This window comes from Mastomys coucha, unplaced genomic scaffold (genome assembly GCF_008632895.1).
Source record: "Mastomys coucha isolate ucsf_1 unplaced genomic scaffold, UCSF_Mcou_1 pScaffold18, whole genome shotgun sequence".
Taxonomy (NCBI): Eukaryota; Metazoa; Chordata; class Mammalia; order Rodentia; family Muridae; genus Mastomys; species Mastomys coucha.
In genome coordinates this window covers 58,196,502-58,215,682 of record NW_022196900.1, presented here as the reverse complement: position 1 = coordinate 58,215,682, position 19,181 = coordinate 58,196,502, and the positions used below count along the sequence as shown (strand labels likewise).

Sequence of the window (19,181 nt, the reverse complement as noted above, 5' to 3'; positions counted from 1 at the left end):
TATATATATATATACACATATACATACATACATACATGCACACACATGCACACACTATCTAACTTTCTTTTAAATTACTACTAAATTCTTATTACCATAGTATGTGTATACTCATGCATGTATGAGTGTATGTATATATACATGCATTAAGGGCTGTATCATAAAAATACCCATTTATACTAAAACCATTCATACAATAAAATCATAGAATTAAGAAGCAAAAACTCTGGGCTAGTGAGATGGCCCAGTGGGTAAGGGCACTTGCCACTAAACCTAACAACTTGCGATTCCCAGGAACTCAACTTCTCAAGCATACCCATAAACACACAAACAAGGTTTTAAAACAATAGGCTTAAGCAAAATTTCATTTTTTATATATACAAAAATGGTAACTGAACATTGGTAAAAATCAGGAATGAAGGAAAAAAACAGTAGTAGTGGAGTAGTGCTGGTATGCAAAGTCCTGCGGCCCACCATACCCAGCTCCAGTTGTTTCTATGCTATGTGACTATAAGCTGCTGAAAAAGAATTTTCTACCCGTTTCAAGGTAAAACTTTAAATGGAAGGGAGGGAAAAAGAGGGATACCACAATATCTGTGATACTTTATAGAAATCTATTGTTTATTTGGGGCATCTATAATAGAAACAATCCTACTCCAAAAACATGAACGAGTTTCAAATGCAGGTACCCGAGTAGTAAGTTGAGGTACACACAAATTCATTCATATTCTACCCCTAAACAATTCACCCCAGAAGCTCATTGTACACTGCAGGGAAACCATTTTTGGTAAATAACTCAGGAAAAACTGGACAACAAATTTTCCCATCTTGTCTGCAACTTAAATTTTGTCTCCTGGCCCCTTAATGTTCTTGATGAAATGTCCTGTTAGGAATGATGAACCAGCCTTCGAAAAACTGTCAGACATCCCCCAAGCATTGATGACTCCGGAAAGGTGTCTTCCTGGGAGCCACTGAGAGAAAAAATTCATCAGCCAGCTGAAACAGCAGGCCGTCATCGTAGCCAGCCATCCCCTCTGGGTCCCTCTAAACAGCCAGCCAGCCAGCACTGATGGTCACCAAGAGCGCGACACTTTCCCAGGTGCCCAATCTTAGGCTCTCCACGTCCCTTCTAAGAGTCAAAAAAGCCTCTCCAGAACTATAAACCAAGCTTCGCACAATGAACTTAACCGTAAGTCTTCTTGACCAAATGACACCGTGAATCCCCAGTCCCACTACTTTTCAAATCTGTGTACAATGATAGGTTTCAACTATTTTTTTAAGAAAAAGGTGAAACAATAAAAACAAGCTCTTGGGCGCAGTGTTAAGACACGTGGCGCCGTACACACTTCTGGAGAAACTGTAAGTCAAGAAAATGCGCGGTAAAATTTCGCAAGCCCCGACCCAGGACACTGCGATCACAAACATCTCTTCTCCCGGCCAGCCTCTCCCATTACGAAAGGCGTGGGCAGAGGGGCACTTGGGTCTCGGGTGAGCCACCCCGGGGGTCGCCGCGCCCGCCGGCAATCCCCCGCGGTGCAGCCCGAGCTTAAGGGGCCTTCCCCACCATCAGCACCTGCCCTGCATCCGCGGGCGGGCCCTGAACCCCGGGCGCTCCTTACCCGGTCATGGCCCTGAGCGAGTCCGCGGCGCCGCCGCCGGGGAGACCAGCCGGGCAGAGTGCGGGCGCGACAGGTGAGCCCCGTCGCCGTCCCGGGAGAGGGATCGCTGGTGGGCGCCTCCCGCGGGGGAGTGACCATTCGTCCGAGGAGCGGGAGCAGGGCCGCCGCTCCGTCCTGCCCGCCGCGGCCCCACTACATCCCCGGCGCAGCCCGGCCGGGAATGCTACGGGCGCACAGCGGCGGCGGCGCTCCGGAGCTGCAGGGTCCCCGCTCGGCCACCGAGGGGAACTTGGCGCGTTTTCCTCAGTCTCAGGACCCCCGTGAGTGAACCCCCGCCCGCGCCAGCGTCGCGGCTGGAGGTGGCGTCCACGGAAAGTGCCGGTTCTCCTCTCCACGTTGCAGAGGCACGAAAGGCGCGAGCCGCCGCGCGACCGCCCCTCGCCCCCGGCACGCTCGGCTCCCGAACCAGCGGAACGGTAGTTCCTCCCGGGGCCTAACGGGTTCTGCAGTTCAAACAGCGCAGGCAGCGGTACGGGCAGCTCGCGCGGGTCCTTGCAGAGGCGCGCGCTGCGCAGGAGGCCGGGCTGGCGCGCAGGAGGCTGGGCTGGCGCGCAGAAGGCTCGCTCGCTCACGCCCTCTTTTTTTTTTTTTTTTTTTTTTTTTTAATTCTTTTTAAACATTAGTACTCCCGAGTTGAAGGGGAGGGAGCTTACGGGTCGGGAGATGGGACTGGGAGTGACTGGGAAAAGCCCCTTCCTCAGGTGCTCAAATGCGCCAATCCAGGATGAACAATCTCCAAAACCTCATTCCTCCGCCCCGCCAGGAAGAACCAATCAAAAAGTACCTATACAAAAAACCAATTAGCAGGCAAGAAGACAGTTTGACCAATAAAAAAAGTACAAGGAACGAGGCCCAGCCAATCTAGAGAGCGCATACGCCGCCCTGGTGCAGCTCTTTCCAAGCTCATTGGCGCTCCAGTGCGCGCTTTCTCTGCCGCCGGTTAGAGTTCCGCTTTACGTTTCGTTAGCATTGGGAGGTGGCGACCACGGAGGGTGTGGCTTCTGGACCCAGGCCCCGGTGCAAGCCCGCCTCTTTCTTTTCTTTTTTTTTTCCCCCTCCTGGCGTGCGCTCTCCGGAAGGGTTACCAAAGACGCTTGAAAAATGGCTGACTAGCTTGCTAGCTGCTCGGTGCCTGCTTCGCATCCAGTTTGCGGATGAAGTCGCGGTCCATCCAATCCCAAGCTGTCGGATAAGAATAAGCACTGCCTTAGCTAGACAGTGCACAGCCGAACGCCTCGGAGCCTCGGGTCCTTCTACCCTCTCCCGCAGGCTGCGCAAAGGTTTTAGTTCTCAGGCCGGTCTCGCGGCTGGAGCTTCAACGGGTTCTGGCGCGAGCCGGTACCGAATGACGCACAGGCAGCCGCACAGCCTCACCTGGTTTGGGGTTTTGGTTCTGTGTGCTATATCTTTTGTGAGATGATCTCACAGTGCGGTGCTGCAGTTGGTGAGAACTCAGTACAAATCCTTTCAAGTGGGTTTTTTTTTTTTTAATGTCCACTATGTGTGTCGCCCTGTTTAATGCCCGCCGTGTGTGTTGCTCTGTTTAGTACCCACTGTGTGTTGCCCTGTTTAGTGCCCCGTTGCACTATTTTCAGCATGGTAGGGAAAACAAGCGAAGGAAATGTACTCCTTGATTTACAGTCTACAGGGGACCGAAATTAAATTGGTGATTTGAAATAGTGTAAATGGCCGGGCGGTGGTGGCGCACGCCTTTAATCCCAGCACTTGGGAGGCAGGGGCAGGCGGATTTCTGAGTTCGAGGCCAGCCTGGTCTACAGAGTGAGTACCAGGACAGCCAGGGCTGTCTAGAAAAACAAACAAACAAAAAAGAAATAGTGTAAATGGTAAAAAAGGTAACAGTTTGATGGTTTCGATGGGATAATGTAGAAAGAACATGATATTTCAGCAGAAAGCTCCAGGAACTGTAGTTTGAAAGGGATGGAGGGGAGGTCCATTTGTGGGAGAGGAAGAGCTGCAACATCGCAAGTGTCCATAGCCCCCGGGAGCTAAAGGAGCATAGTGTCTGGGAATGCTTGAGGGCAGGATGCTTGGATAGTAGGGAGTCTAAGACGGTAAGAACTGGATCGAAATGGGTGTTTGTGGGGACAAGCAGAAGGCACATCTTTCTAGGATCATCTGGCAGCCTGAGGAGTTCCTGTCAACTTTTAGGGACCTTCACACAGTGCAAACTAGGATTCTTGGCTTAGTTACAGAAACTCATTTCAGACTGGCTAGTTTGTAAAGCAGATTTGGGGTTTAAAGATACTTTACTGTAGGGTTAAGGAAAGATAAGATATGGAAACATGGCTGTAGGCGAAGAATCCATCCCAGAGAGACCTGTCCAAGGTACAAATTCAAGGGACAATCGCAGCTTTAAAAAAAAAAAAAGGTCATTTATAAGATTTCAAAGTTTCTATTTTTAAAGGGTTCTAAGAAGCCTAAAATGAGATCATTGGATGGCTTCTAGGGGGTTTCTAGGTTTGGGGTAGGTAAAGTAAATATCTAGCCCACAGAGATACTAAGACGTAGGAAAACAGAACTACCAGTTCATTTAAGATTCTCAGGTGATGTCTGAGCATAGGAATAAGGCTCTACTCAGCTCTACCTCCATACTCCAGCCTTAAGCCTGGGTCACTGTTACTTTAGCATTAAATATCTTTGTACAAATACCACTGCGTAGGCAGCTTTACAACAGTTGAGTTGGAATTCTCAGCCATCAGACACTGACAAAGGGGTTCTCTTCCCTGCCATGCCCCTTTCCCATAATTCCCCATTCTGTCCTGTCAGAGCTCTGATTAAACTCGATGAGTGCCATTGAATAGTTGAAACTAGTAGGTAGCAGTGCTTATAACATATCTCGTGATGGAAAAGAAAAAAAAAAAAAAAACTGGGCCTCAGGGAACAAGCAAGAAGATCCACTAAGAAGATGATTCAGAGTCAAGGACTGAATGGTGCCCTGAAATACCATGACAGTAGAAACACTATGTTAGTAGAAGCCACACCAGGTACAGTGATGCCCATCTGGAATCCCTTACCAAGGAGGCTGGGCAGAAGAACTACCAGAAATTCAGTGGACTGGCGTGCTTTCAAATATTGAGATATAGGTGTTGTGGTGTGTTCCTATTATCCAAGCACTTGAAAGGCTTAGTCAAGAGAATCATGCCCATCTTGATTACATAGAGAGACCCTGTCTCAAAAAAAAAAAAAAAAAAAAGAAGAAGAAGAAGAAGAAGGTTGCTGGGTAGTGGTGGCACACACCTTTAATCCCAGCACTTGGGAGGCAGAGGCAGGTGGATTTCTGAGTTCAAGGCCAGCCTGGTCAACAGTGTGAGTTCCAGGACAGCCAGGGCTACACAGAGAAACCCTGTCTAGGAAAAAAAAAAAGAGAGAGAGAGAAGGAAGAGGAAGGTCAGCCACCATGGTTCAGTGGGTAAAAGTGCTTTCTGTAAAACCTAACAACCCTGAAAACCACGGTAGAAGGATGAATCCAGCTTCCAAAAGTTGTCCTCAGACAATGCAAGTCTCACGGGATATGCCAGTGCTTGAGTTCATACAGTAATTTTTTTTTTTTTAAAGACAAAGTTGCCTATTTCATGACTTACCTAAAGAGACAAAGACCAAACAGAGCCAGCAAATAAATGCACAGGAGAAAAAACTGGAGTTAATAACATAAATCAGTCTTAAGTTGTCCTGTGCAATCCACTACAGTGCCACATTTTTGTCCTAACAGAATAAGAGGTACCATCAAACTCCACCTGGTTAACCAAATCTATTTTCCATTTCTTTGAAATCTAGCCATCTGCAACTACTAGTCTTCTGTATAGTTTACAGTATCAATATTTAGATCATAACCTTATTCTGGGAGACTACATGCCCTTCCAAAAATAGTAAGAGGGACAATTAGCATTCTTTGCTATCCTTTTTTGAACTGTGTCTAAAAACACAAACAACTAGTGGTTTCCCAGAAGGTGAAAAAAAAAAAATGAAATAAGGACCTCTTCTGATTCTTTGAAAAGTAAATTTGCTGGAGTTCACTTGCCCCATGTGGTGGACATGGAGATGTGCTGTCGGTGATCCCTTCCAGTCCTGGAGATCCTACTACTATTGAGGTTGAGGTTGTGCCTTCACCAATGGCTTTTCCTGGCTTCTCATGGTTTCAAGCCTTAGCTTCTATCCATAACCTTCAAAATCAATACAATCTGAGAAACTCTTACACATTGCCAAATCCAACTGCCAGCACAAAGTACAACAGCCTTGGACCCTTCTAGATCATAGGTTCTGTGTGCTAATCCTAATGAAACACTTCCCTGGAGATTTTGCCTCCATGATGCCTGCCTCTTCTTAATCACAGCTAATTCTTCAGCCCTAGCTGACTACACAAGCAGATTCTCTGTTCAAAGTACTGAATGGTCCCACCACATTCTCTAAAAACTTCCCTCTGAAACTTTACAAGCCCAGCCTCCATCATTTACACTGCCATTAGTATTCTCTTTGAAATTACCACAATAATAGGTGATTTCTGAACTCAATGGCCTTTCTAGCCCAAAGTTCCAAAGTTGTCCTACAGTCTCCCCAAAACATGATGGGGTCTGTCACAGCAATATCCCACTCCTGGTACCAATTTATGTGTCTTAGTCAGGGTTTCTATTCCTGCACAAACATCATGACCAAGAAGCAAGGCTGGGAGGAAAGGGTTTATTTAGCTTACTTCCACATTGCTGTTTATCACTAGAAGAAGTCAAGACTGGAACTCAAGCAGGTCAAGAAACAGGAGCTGATGCAGAGGCCATGGAGAGATGTTTCTTACTGGCTTGCTTCCCCTGGCTTGCTCAGCCTGCTCTCTTATAGAACCAAGACTTATAGAATCAAGACTTCCAGCCCAGAGATGGCATCACGCAAAAGGGGCCCTATCCCCTTGATCACTAATTGAGAGAATGCCCCATAGCTGGATCTCATGGAGGCATTTCCCCAATTGAAGCTCCCTTCTCTGTGATAACTCCAGCCTGTATCAAGTTGGCACACAAAACTAGCCAGTACAATTGGCCCCTTGTCAACTTGACACACAAACACATCACTATTAAGCTTCAACCCTTACTTTCTTATTCATCCCCAAGATCTAAAGTCCCATAGTCTTTACATATTAAAAGTTCAATCAATTTAAAATGTCCAATATCTTTTAAAATTCAAAGTCTCTTAACTATGGGCTCCACTAAAATACTTTCTTCCTTCGAGAGGGAAGAATATCAGGGCACAGTCACAATCAAAAGCAAAACCAATGTCTGGGATCCACTCACGATCTTCTGGATTCCTCCAAGGGTTTGGGTCACTTCTCTAGCTCCGCCCTTTGTAGCACACACATTGTCTTCTAGGCTCCAGATGCCTGTACTCCACTGCTGCTGCTATTCTTGGTGGTCATTCATGGTACTGGCATCTCTAAAACACTATCTTCCTCTGTAACTAGGCTTCACCAATAGCCTCTCATAGGCTCTCTTCATGGTGCCAAGCCTCAACTCCTTTGCATGACACCTTCAGTACTGGGCCATCAATTGCAACTGAGGCTGCACCTTCACCAATGGCCTCCCATGGCCTCTCACTGTGCTGAGCCTCAGCTGCACTTTATGACCCCTTCATGCCTTCAAAACCAGTACCACTTGGGTGACTCTTACACATTACCAAGTTCTGCTGCAGCATAAGGTACAACCTTGGCTATCTCTGGAACACAGCCTCTTTGTGCTCTCAGAAAACACTTACCAGAAGATGTCACCTCAGTGATGCTGGTCTCTTCTTAATCACCGCTAATTAGCTCCAGCTAACCAGCATCAATAGTCCCAGTAATGTAAAGTTTTCGCTTTAGTAGTTCTGGTATCTTGTTAATCACAGCTGATACTTCAGCCCCAGCTAACCAAAACCACAGAATCTTCACAATCAAGACAACATGGCCCTGATAAGACTCTTTAATCTTCCCTCTGAAATTTCACAAGCCAGGCCTCCATCTCTGCACTGTTCTCAACATGATCTTCCAAGCTCCTACAGAACATCCCACAGAGTTCTTAACAACCAGTGGCTCTTCTAGCTCAAAGTTCCAAAGTCCTTCCACAGTCCTCCCCAAAACATGGTCAGGTTGTCACAGGAATACCCCACTCCCAGTACCAATTTGTCTTAGTCAGGGTTTCTATTCCTGCACAAACATCATGACCAAGAAGCAAGTTTGGGAGGAAAGGGTTTATTTAGCTTACTTCCACATTGCTGTTGATCACCAGAGGAAGTCAGGACTGGAACTCAAGCAGGTCAGGAAACAGGAGCTGATGCAGAGGCCATGGAGAGATGTTTCTTACTGGCTTGCTTCTCCTGGATTGCTCAGCCTGCTCTCTTATAGAACCCAAGACTTCTAGCCCAGAGATGGCACCACGCACAAGGGGCCCTACCCCCTTGATCACTAATTGAGAGAATGCCCCACAGCTGGATCTCATGGAGGCACTTCCCCAACTGAAGCTCCCTTCTCTATGATAACTCCAGCCTGTGTCAAGTTGGCACACAAAACCAGCCAGTACATTATGTCTTAGAATTTCTGATGCTGTGATAGAACAACTAAAGGCATCTTAGGGAAAAAGAGTTTATTTCATCTTACATTTCCAGATAATGGTCCATCACTGAAGAAGTCAAGACAGGAATTCAAGCAGTGCAGGAACCTGGAGGCAGGAACAGAATCCGAAGCCAGGGAGGAGTAATGTTTCTTAGCTTATTCTGCCTAGCTTGTTCAGCATATTTTCTTGTACTACTCAGAACCATCTGCCCAGTGTTGGCACCACCCTGAGTGGGCTGAGCCCTCCATATCAATCATTAAGAACACGTACCACAAATGGCCACAGTGCTGGAATCTGTCGTCCAGTAAATCATGGATTGCTGCATTTATAGTCCTGAGCCTGTTGGTAAGCCTAGAATTCATTGATTAAAATGTCTCCAAGCCAGCCAGGGCTCTTTAGTGAGACCTTGTCTCAAACAAACAAACAAAGCAAGCTGAATAAGCCATGAGGAGCAAGCCAATAAATAGTGTTACTCCATGTGCTGCTTCAGTTCCTGCCTCAAGGTTCCTGCCCTGACATCCTTTTGTAACGGTCTGACTATAAACTGTAAGCTGAAATACTTAGCTCCCCAAGTCACTTTTGGTCGAGGTAGTTTTTAATCCCAGAAATACAAACCCCAACACCCCAGTTCTTTCTTAAAGGTGTATAAACTGATGACACAATTGCTTTGTGGTTAAGGTGAGGCTTTTCTTTTGTAGGTAGGAGAGAACATCCAGAGGTATCTGGAAGAGTCCAGAGCGATGACAGAAAGAGGTAGACTAACTATGGCCAGCCCACTGAACATAGCCAGGGCTATCTGTGAGAGAAGGGAGAATAAGGAGAGAGACTAGAGAAAGCATGGTGAGAGGAAACAAGCAGACACAGAAGAAGGCAAGCATATCAAGAATAGCAAGGTTACAAGGACAATGAGCAAGCAGCTGAGGAGAAGGCAGCTTGTGAGCAGGAGGGAGTCTGGGGTAGAGGAGGAGGTGAGAAGGGCAGGATGCTAACCTGGAGTTTGACTTGTGACAAGTACTAGTGATAACTGAGGAGCTTGGAGCTCAGCATGTACTTTGATGTGTTGATAGGCGCCTCAGGTAGCCATGTGTACCTTGTACCAAAGGTAAGGGAATCACTTCTTTTGGTAGATGGAAGCCAGTTTCACAAATTCCTGAGGAATGCTGGCTTTTACTTAACCACCAGATATCTTCCTATAGCCCAGGTTGAGCTCATTAGACTGCCTTTGAAGTTTGTGGAATTGGAGTTTTCTTTGGATCTAACAAAATGGATCTTTGGCCATTTACTTGGGTAACTTTGCCCTCTAAGGAAATGGCTATGGCTGAATATTTCAAGGGGTGGAAGGTATAAAGTCCGAACTAACATTGACATCCGGGGACCAGAAACATCCAGATGTCCATTAGCATGAAAGCACAGAGAGGCCAGTAAATAAATGGCGTCATTAACCATCAGTCAGCTAAGGTCCTTGTATATAGATAGAAATCATAGCCAGATAATAATGATAAGCTAGTATTGGCAGAATGGGGCTCCTGAGTGCCCAAAGCCTAGAGACAGAACTGCCAGACCTAGAGCGAGCCCACGCAGCTTATGCCCCAGGATTAAGATGCCAAGTAGGGTTCTAAATACTCAGACTGGAAGCTTACAGCTATAGATTTTAACAATCAATGAGCCCAGCACTCTGCAGCTATATGATCTTCAGTGTCCAATAATAGGCAACCACAAAGCAGCACCCAGTAGTATTAGCAGCCATTGAATTGCCTGCAGGAATTAGGACCCTCAGCTCTCAGGGTGGTCTGTGTTACAGCTCTTAGGTCTTAAGGGTTGGCAGCTCTCAGCTCTGCTGGAGACTGCTGTTTGCAATCTCTTCCAGACTTCTTTGTCTCTATTGTCTCTGCTCCCTGCAGAGGTCACTCTCTGGGTTTCTCCAGCCACTTCCCCAATGCTGTAGCCATTCCTGCTGCTACATGAGCATTGTTCCTGCTCCACTTCTCCCTTTCCTTTCTGGGCAGCCTACTCTACCAACAACAAATCAAAAATAAGCAGGCACAGAGCACTGAAAGGTGTTTTGGTGGGCGGTGCTCGAGTGTCCCTTTAATCCCAGCACTTGGGAGGTAAAGGGAAGTGGCTCTCTTTGAGTTGGAGGCCAGCCTGGTCTACAGACTAAGATCTTTCTTTCTTCCTTCCTTCCTTTCTTTTTTTCTTTCTTTCCTTCCTTCCTTCCTTCTTTCTTTCTTGTTTGTTTTTGTTTTTTTTTTTTCAAGACAGGGTTTCTCTGTGTAGCCCTGGCTGTCCTGGAACTCACTCTGTAGACCAGGCTGGCCTCGAACTCAGAAATCCACCTGCCTCTGCCTCCCAAGTGCTGGGATTAAAGGCATACTCCAGCATTGCCCGGCTAAGTTTTTTCAATATTATTAATGGAGCAACACCAGGAAGCTCCACAGGACTGTATCATCCAGGTGACTCAAAAAATGAGCTGAATAAGAAGGCTATATACTCGAAGCTATAGTAAGGATGCTAATACCAACCACAGCACAGCCCCAGGAGAAAAAACAAACAAACAAACAAACAAACAAACAAACAAAACCAGACTGTCCTGGTGGGAGTTCTAAGTAGAAGCCTTTGAATTGCCCTCGGTTTCCAGCCAAGCACGGGACAGTGTTTTAGCTCAGGCCACTATTACAAAGTATACAAAGTCGTTTGAATAGTAGTTCTCTCTAACACTTCTAGAGACAGGCAATCTAAGATCATGTGTTGGTAAGTTCTTTCTAGCATATCCCTGTTGATTATGAAACAAATCTCAAATGTTCCATTTAACCAAGGAGCCAGGTGCTGGGGTGAAAACCTGCCAGCTCAGAAAAGGCACCAGTGGACCTTCCTACTCCACCAATGTCCCAGAAGGAAAAAGTTCCTTCTCTTCTTCCTCCTCCTCCTCTTCCTCCTCCTCCTCCTCCTCATTCTCCTACTACTCTTCCTCCTCCTCTTCCTCTTTCTCCTCCTCCTCCTCTTCCTCTTCCTCCTCTTCCTCTTCCTCTTCTTCCTCCTCCTCTTCCTCCTCCTCTTCTTCCTCCTCCTCCTCTTCCTCCTCCTCTTCTTCCTCCTCCTCCTTCTCCATGCTGTCTTAAAAGGACATTTTTCTCAATGTCCTTCCTTTCTGTTTCCTTATGTTCACTGCCTATGGCCTGGTTGCTTGACCTCTTGACCTAAGGTTGACTTTATTTAGCTCTTGCTTACAGAAAGCTCCTGGGTTAAAAGCATGTGCTAGGGCTTAGCCACATCACAACAAGATTGTCTCGCTCACAATCTAGGGGTTCCCAATGAGATCAAATATCCTGCAACATATGGCTACTGTGTCCTCATGTGGCCTTTCCTAGATATATGTGCATAGAAAGAGAACTCAATTCATCTTTCCTTGTAAGCATGAAGTAGGAAACGCGTTCACAAGCTTCCACACTTAACTAAGGGCTATGCTATGGACAGTTGAAGGAAGAGTCGGTTTTCTTTAAAAGTGTGACCTCCCATATACCTGGGAGTACATGGGCCATAGAGATTTGAATTGGTGTGCCGTTTTAAAAGTGTTTCAAAAGGTTTAGGCACAAAGTTGAGACTTAGGGAAGTGGGAGGGGAACTAAGAGAAATAAGGTGTGAATGTGATCAAAATATATTGTATGACATTCTCGAGGGATTTACAATATTTTTTTTTTTTTTTTTTTTGGTTTTTTTGAGACAGTGTTTCTCTCTGTAGCCCCGGCTGTCCCGGTACTCACTCTGTAGACCAGGCTGGCCTCGAACTCGGAAATCCGCCTGCCTCTGCCTCCCAAGTGCTAGGATTAAAGGCGTGCGCCACCACCGCCCGGCTTACAATATTTTTTTAAATGATAGTAGTTTACTGTGCATGGTAGCACATACCTATAATCCTAGCACTCAGAAGACTGAGGCAGGAGGATCATAAACTGGAGATATTCCAAACTATAAAGTGAGACACTCTCTCTTTCTCTTTCTCTCTCTCTCTGTCTCTCTCTCTCTCTCACACACACACACACACAGAAAGAGAGAGAGAGAGAGAGAGAGAGAGAGAGAGAGAAAGAGAGAGTCAGACAGAAAGACAGACAGACAGACACACACACACACCATCATGACAGGCCCATGAGGATGTCTTAGTCCCTTTCCCATACAATCATTCAAAAAGGAAGCAGCCCCTCACCAAATATAGGAGCTCCTGGTGACTTGATCTTGGACTTGCCACCATCAAACAATCATAAACACATTTCTGTTGTTTATAAACTACTTGGTCTGTAGTTTTGTTACAGTAACCAAAAGAACTAAAACAATAAACTACCTCTGAGAGACTCACAAATACTGTCACAAACAATCAGATTAGAACATACAGGAAAACAAGTAATTCTCTTTTTCAGGGGGGAATGGCAGGACTAGGGCCACCCATATGAATCAGAAGGAAGCAGCCCTGCAGAACCTATTCCCATTTAATTCACCATCTGGCCCTACAAACTATGTATGGAGATGGCGAAGACTGACAGAAGATTACTGTAAGCTTACCCTATTAGTAGGTCAGAATGCAGCTGCTGTGCCAGATGTTGGGTATTTTCTAGAGCAGATTCATACAGCCTCAGGTATTTGTATGCATCATTGATTCTGGTGAATGTGTTATTTATTTTTATTCCAACCATAAAAAAGGATCTGAACCAGTTGGCAATTTCACGAAAGACAGAAAAGGGCACATTTGCACATTGCAGAAAAGGTCCTAGGACTTTCCTGCTGGTGCTCCTTCCTGCTGCCTCTCATGAAATAGCCAGGAGAGACCCAGACCTTGCAGACATCTTGCAGAGCATCACATTGGCCCATTACATCAGTGGCATTTTTTTTTAACTTGGGCAGAATAAACAGATCACAGCATAGCTGTATAAGAGGCTTAAAGCACTGACATGTACTTTCATGCTAGAAGTTCGGACGAACATGCAAAAGAAAGGTAAATGGGGCAGGGAATGTTGGTATATACCTTTTAGGCTAACACTTGGAAGGCAGAGGCAGGCAGATCTCTGTGAGTTCAAGGACAGCCTGGTCTACATAGTGAGTTCTAGGCAGCCAGGACTATGTAGAGAGACTCCATCTTATGAGAAAGAACTTAGCTCTCATCTTCTACACTGGAAAGATAATGACAAAAAATATTACCACCTAGAAATAAAATCACCATATTTAAATAAAATACCAAAGAATCAGCTAGAAGTTGACAGTGATTGCCCTGGACAATGGGGATTCTTGTCCAAATATCTTGGTCCTTTATATCATATATGCATATAATGTAAAAAGAAAAACAACATTGTGAACAAAGAAAGAAAGAAAGAGAGAGAGAAAGAAAGAGAGAAAGAAAGGAAGAAAGAAAGAAAGTGTAAGAGAAAGAAAGAACCCTCTGTCCATGGATTGCTTTTGTATTTCACATTCTAGAAACATTCAGAGCAAAAGGTCTCAGTGGGAGGGCTATTTTGGGTTAGGTGAATTCTTTCAGCCTACTAGCTCAAACTAAAGGAAGACTCAGAAAGCTCTCGACCCTCGGTCAAGCATATTTAATAAATGCAGCTAACTTCAAAACAGCTGAGTGAAAGCTCAACAGTTAGGAACACTGGACATCTTTGCAAGGAAGCCAGGCTCAGGTCTCAGTCCCCGCCAATAACTCCAGTGCCATGGGTCCAGGGCCCCTTCTGACCTCTCCAGGCCCCTGCAGGCACATGGTGCACATATATACACTCAAGCACACACATATGCACTTCATAAAATAGAAACATACTTTAAAATTAGCTGATCAAATCACTCTCAAAGAACTAAATCTTAACAAAAGGAATCACTTTGAAATTCTGAAGTCCCCTTGGAAGGTAAAATCCATTTGGCTTAAGAATTTTGATTTATTTTTAAGTCTCCAGCCCCAGTGTCAAGTGGGAGGTCCTCCCAGGGCAACGGAGGGGATGCTCTGCCTAGTGTCTTCATGTTTGGTGACAAAGTAATGGATGAATGTCCGGTAGGTGGGTGAGGCTGAGGGCGTTGCAGGAAGTCTCAGCAGCCTATTTATATTTTTTGCCTTTCAGTGTCATTAGGATCCTCTTGGGCTTTGGATCCATATAAAGGAGTCCTACAATTCAATTTTTGGCAACAGTATTTTTCTTTTGTGAGTAGAGTTTAATTAAGTACTAGTTATTTGAAGAGAAATTAAATTCTTATTTTGACTCATGGCTTTCTATAATCTTGTTTTTATTAAGTATAATCTTTATTTCACTTTTGATGCCAAAAATAGCTATAATTTAACTATGGGAAACTCTGTTTAAAGTAGATTTTAGATTTTAGATTAGATTTTAGATTTTTATATTTTTGAGTATAACATCCTTCTTTGCCTTTTGGAAAATTTCAGGTCCACCTTTATGGGCTAGTTTTATCATGGGAATTGTGTTGGTCATCCGACATGTTTTCCTTTCAGGTCAAATATCTTGAAATTAGGTTTTGTGTAAACCTTGGTGTGAAACCACCCCTGAATGTGTAGCCTATTATTACAGCAAATTCTTCTGCATTCTGTAGCTTGGTGGTATGCTTCTGCTGGTCTCAGTTGGGTTCCTTTGGACAATTAGAAGTGAAGTCAGCTGGAGAATTCAGTAGTCTCTCCACTCTAGAAAGCTACATCTAGCTTCATACAGTGATGATAGTGGCAGGATACGAGGGCAAGCCCCAGTGTACGTAGAGCCTCTTCCTGTACATATCACAGTGTCACTGTCAGTGCCCATGACCAAAGCAAATGCTATAGTCAATGTGTAAGATTAAATTTTCAAACTGTACTGTGGGAATTTAGCCATTAGTTAAACTCAGTGGGAGACCGGCTCCCAGAACCTAAAAACAATGGGAGACCAGCAGCTCCCAGAACCCAGAAACGAGGGAACCAAGACGACCTGGCCTGAGAACCCAGAAACAACCTGGCCCAAAACAATTGCCAGGTGGCTAGCCCGCCCCTGGACGAGCCAGCACCAATCAGAAACCACCCCATACCTTCCCCTTACCCTAGTCTTCCCTTTTGCCCCAACAACTGCACAAAAATAAAAAGCTGCCTAAGACCTTGCTCAGGGCCAGACTCCTCTACCCCTGCGAGGGATATGAGTCTCGCCCCAGCTAGCTGGAATAAAAAGCCTCTTGCAGATTGCATCAAGTCCGTGTCTTGGTGGTGCTCCCAGCATTTGAGTGTTGGGGTCCCTCCGGGAATCTCACAAAAGCAGGAATCAGCATGGGTAAGGACTACACAAGGACTGGAGCTGTCAGTCTTCAGGGTTGTTAAGGTTACTGTGAGTGCAGGTCTTTCCGTGATTATCAACGCAATGTAAGCTGTAAATGTATCTTGTATTTGCCTGATGTAATTGTCCTCTCGAAGACTTACTGTTGAATAAGATCACTCTTTCTAGCTCTTTCTGAATTCTGGCTGCTGGTTCAACTCAGCTGTTCTGGCTCAAGCTCCTCTTCCAAGCTGACTGATTCAAACTCACTTTTCTCAGTTTCTGACTGAATTGCTTTGCTTGGCCTCAAACTAACTAACAATCCGTTCTAATCTGGTCCCTTCTCATTCTGTCTTTACCTGTATCTAGCTTGTTCTCTTTGCAACCTCTGTCAAAACTCTCCTGGTAAAAACTGCCTCTGAACTCCACAAATGCAACTGCAACCAACCAAACTGCCACTAACTAAACTCCACTGTACTGCCTCTCAACTGACTCCTGAGTCTGGAATTAAAGGCATCCACCACCACACCTGGACCTAAGCATTTCTATACCTGGGTCTTCCTTTGTACCAGGCTGGCCTTGAACTCAGAAATCTGCTTGCCTCTGTCTCCTGAGAATAAAGGCTTGTCTGTATTCCAGCCGGAGTAGCCATATTGCTGGATTAAAATTCCTCTACAGTAAGGGACCTGAAAAGAAAAATATCTTCCCCCTCAGTGATATGTACTGCTATTTACATGGAATTTTAGATAAGATTTGATGAAAATAGCCCTTATGGCTTTTATGTCAATTATGCATTTTCTAGTACATGGTAATTTGAAGAAGATTGGCTCCCATAGGCTGATACATTTAAATGCTTAGTCATCGGGGAGTGGCAATACTTGAGAATAATTAGGAAGAATGGCCTTGTTGGAGTGGGTGCAGCCTTGTTGGAGGAGACGTGTCCCTTGGCCCAGCATCTCTTCCTGATGCCTGTGGATCTGGATGTAAGACCTCATAGCTACATCTTTAACGCCATTTTTGCCTGTTTGCCACCATGACGATAATAGACTAAACTCTGAAACTATAAGCAAGCCCCAATTAAATTCTTTCTTTTATAAGAGTTGCCATGGTCATGGCATCTTTTCACAGCAATTGAACACTAAGACATCGTGTCATGTTTATTTTTTATTTGTTGCCACAGACTGAACCCAAGGCTTTTTATCATGTATTCTATCTACCACACTTAGCCCATTTTCATTGTTAATCACAGGCAATTCAGTTTTCAACTATTTTTCCCTTTAAAAATTCATTGTGTGTTGTTGTGCCAGGGAAATGTTAGTGATCCCCAAACCATACACAGGAGTCAATCTGTTGTAACTCACAGCAGGTCTTTATTCAAGCTAGCTCAGCCCCCCACAATGCACTGCTGTCACGCAGGTGGGCTTTCGTGGTGGGGGAGCCCCAAATGTCTATCAGGGCAAGGCTTTATAGTAGAATACATGTGCAAGCATCTAATTGGAAAGCTACTGTGGCCTTTAACATAATTGGCTGGTACTGGGAGTCATATCTGCTCCCCTCTGCATTGGTGGTCATTAATCGGGGGTGGGCTTGTAACCTGGGGTGCAGATTTGTTGGGGGAATAATCTGGAGACACTGGTCTTGTTGAGGGTGGAACCTGGAAATGTTAGTCTTGTTGAGGATTAGCCTAGAGACTGGAGTTAGGCTTAGGTTTTGTTGGGGGTTAACTTGGAAACTAATGCTAGGTACCAGCCTGTTAGTTTACCTAAGTTCAAACTTAGGCCAGGTTCTCTAAAATGGAGTCTGAATATAAAAGATTTGGCATTTGTATGTGTGGTGTGTGTGTGTATGTGTGTGTGTGGAGGGGAGTGTAATATCTATAGCCCTAGGGTTAAGAAAGTTTTTTGGTGGGGGAGGTTGTTTTTTGTTTTGTTTTTTTTGAGACAGGGTTTCTCTGTGTAGCCCTGGCTGTCCTGGAACTCACTCTGTAGACCAGGCTGGCCTCGAACTCAGAAATCCGCCTGCCTCTGCCTCCCAAGTGCTGGGATTAAAGCCGCACGGCACCACTGCCGGCAAGAAAGTTGTAAAGCCACTGAATATTAAGGTACAATAAAACTAATAAATGAAGATTGTCACAGGAAAATCAGTTTTAGCGCCACCTAATAAGAGTAAGGCGAATGCTTTCTATGAGCAGTGATGCTAGTCTTCACTATCAGCTTGACCAATTTAGTCACTTGGGAGGCACATTTCTGGGAGTGTCTTTGTGGGAGTTTCTACTGAGGAGAAAGGCCCACACTGGCTATGCATGGCACCATCCCCTGCTCTGGAGTCCCAGGCTGGATGGAAAGAAAAAAGAAGGCGGCAGCTGAGGACCACCAATCACCTCTCTGCTTCACGTGAAAATTTTTTGGTCCACTACATCACTGGATTGACCAGAGCCACACTCAGCTGCCCTGGCCCACTGCATCACTGGACTGACCAGAGCCACACTCAGCTGCCCTGGCCCACCGCATCACTGGACTGATCAGAGCCACATGCAGCTGCCCTGGCTTCCCTCCATGGTGGACTGTACCCTCAAACTGAGTACTAGAATAAAGCCTTCCTTCCTGAACTTGTTTTTATCTTGTCACTTATCTAAGAGAAAAGTTACTGTTCTAATTCCACCCTGTAACTTTGATAAAAGCACTCTGACTGACCAAAAGCAACTTGGGGGAGGAAAGGCTGATGGTTGAGGGAGGTGAGGGCAGGAACCCAAGCAGGGACTTGGCAGCAATCCTGGAGGGACATGCTTGCTAGCTTGCTTTCTGTCTCCCGTTAACTAGCTTTCTCATACAGCCTAGGACCACCTCCCTAGGAAATAGTGCCACCCAGAGTAGGCTGGTTCTTCTCACATCAATTAATAATCGAGACAGTCCCCATCACACATGCCCACAGGCCAGTCTGATCTGGACAGCCCCATAGTTGAGACTCCCTTTCACTTGACAGTTATACTGAACTACAATGATAACTACGCTAACCCATGGTCTGTTCTACACTTTCAACTGTGATCCAGAAGGGATGTGTAAGACCACAGGGATGTGGGCTACGCATTCCAGCTGTACTCAGATTTACCTTAAATAGTTCAATACAATCACAGAACAGGGTAGCTGCTTCAGCTTTTAATTATTGCAAAAAGTTAAACAAACCATGTTTGTGCATCCAATTTCACATTTTCTCTGAAGATGTGAGCCACAGATTTACATTGTTAATTACATTTAATTACACATTACATTTGATTAGTTACAATTTTAATTAACAATTACATTAATTTTTAAAATTAATAGTTAGTGATGGCAAGATGGTTCAGTTGGTAAAGGCATTTCCCAGCAAAAGTGAAGACCCGGAACCTGGAACCCACATGATAGGAGAGGACCAACTCCTACAGCTTGTCCTCTGACCTCCACATGCACGCACATACACGTATATTACCAAAATGCTTTAATTGTCTTTGTTAGGGTTTTACTGCTGCGAACAGACACCATGACCAAGACAAGTCTTATAAAGACAACATGTAATTGGGGCTGACTTACAGGTTCAGAGGTTCAGTCCATTATCATCAAGGCAAGAACATGGCAGCATCCAGGCAGGCATGATAGAGAAGGGGCTGAGAGTTCTACATCTTCATC

The 19,181-nt window shown here is 45.2% G+C and overlaps 1 protein-coding gene across 2 annotated transcripts in view; it reads right to left on the bottom strand.

Moving 5' to 3' along the window:
- Usp1 (ubiquitin specific peptidase 1) overlaps positions 1-2,183 on the bottom strand; it is a 12,429-nt gene extending 10,246 nt beyond the window's left edge. For both annotated transcript variants that reach the window (XM_031377911.1, XM_031377912.1), the window contains exon 1: positions 1,620-2,183. Coding sequence is in view for 1 of the 2 variants with exons in the window: in XM_031377912.1 (XP_031233772.1) it covers positions 1,620-1,627 (8 nt within the window). In the remaining variant the exon portion in view is untranslated. The remainder of the gene's footprint in view (positions 1-1,619) is intronic.
- Between the last annotated feature and the right edge of the window lie 16,998 nt (positions 2,184-19,181).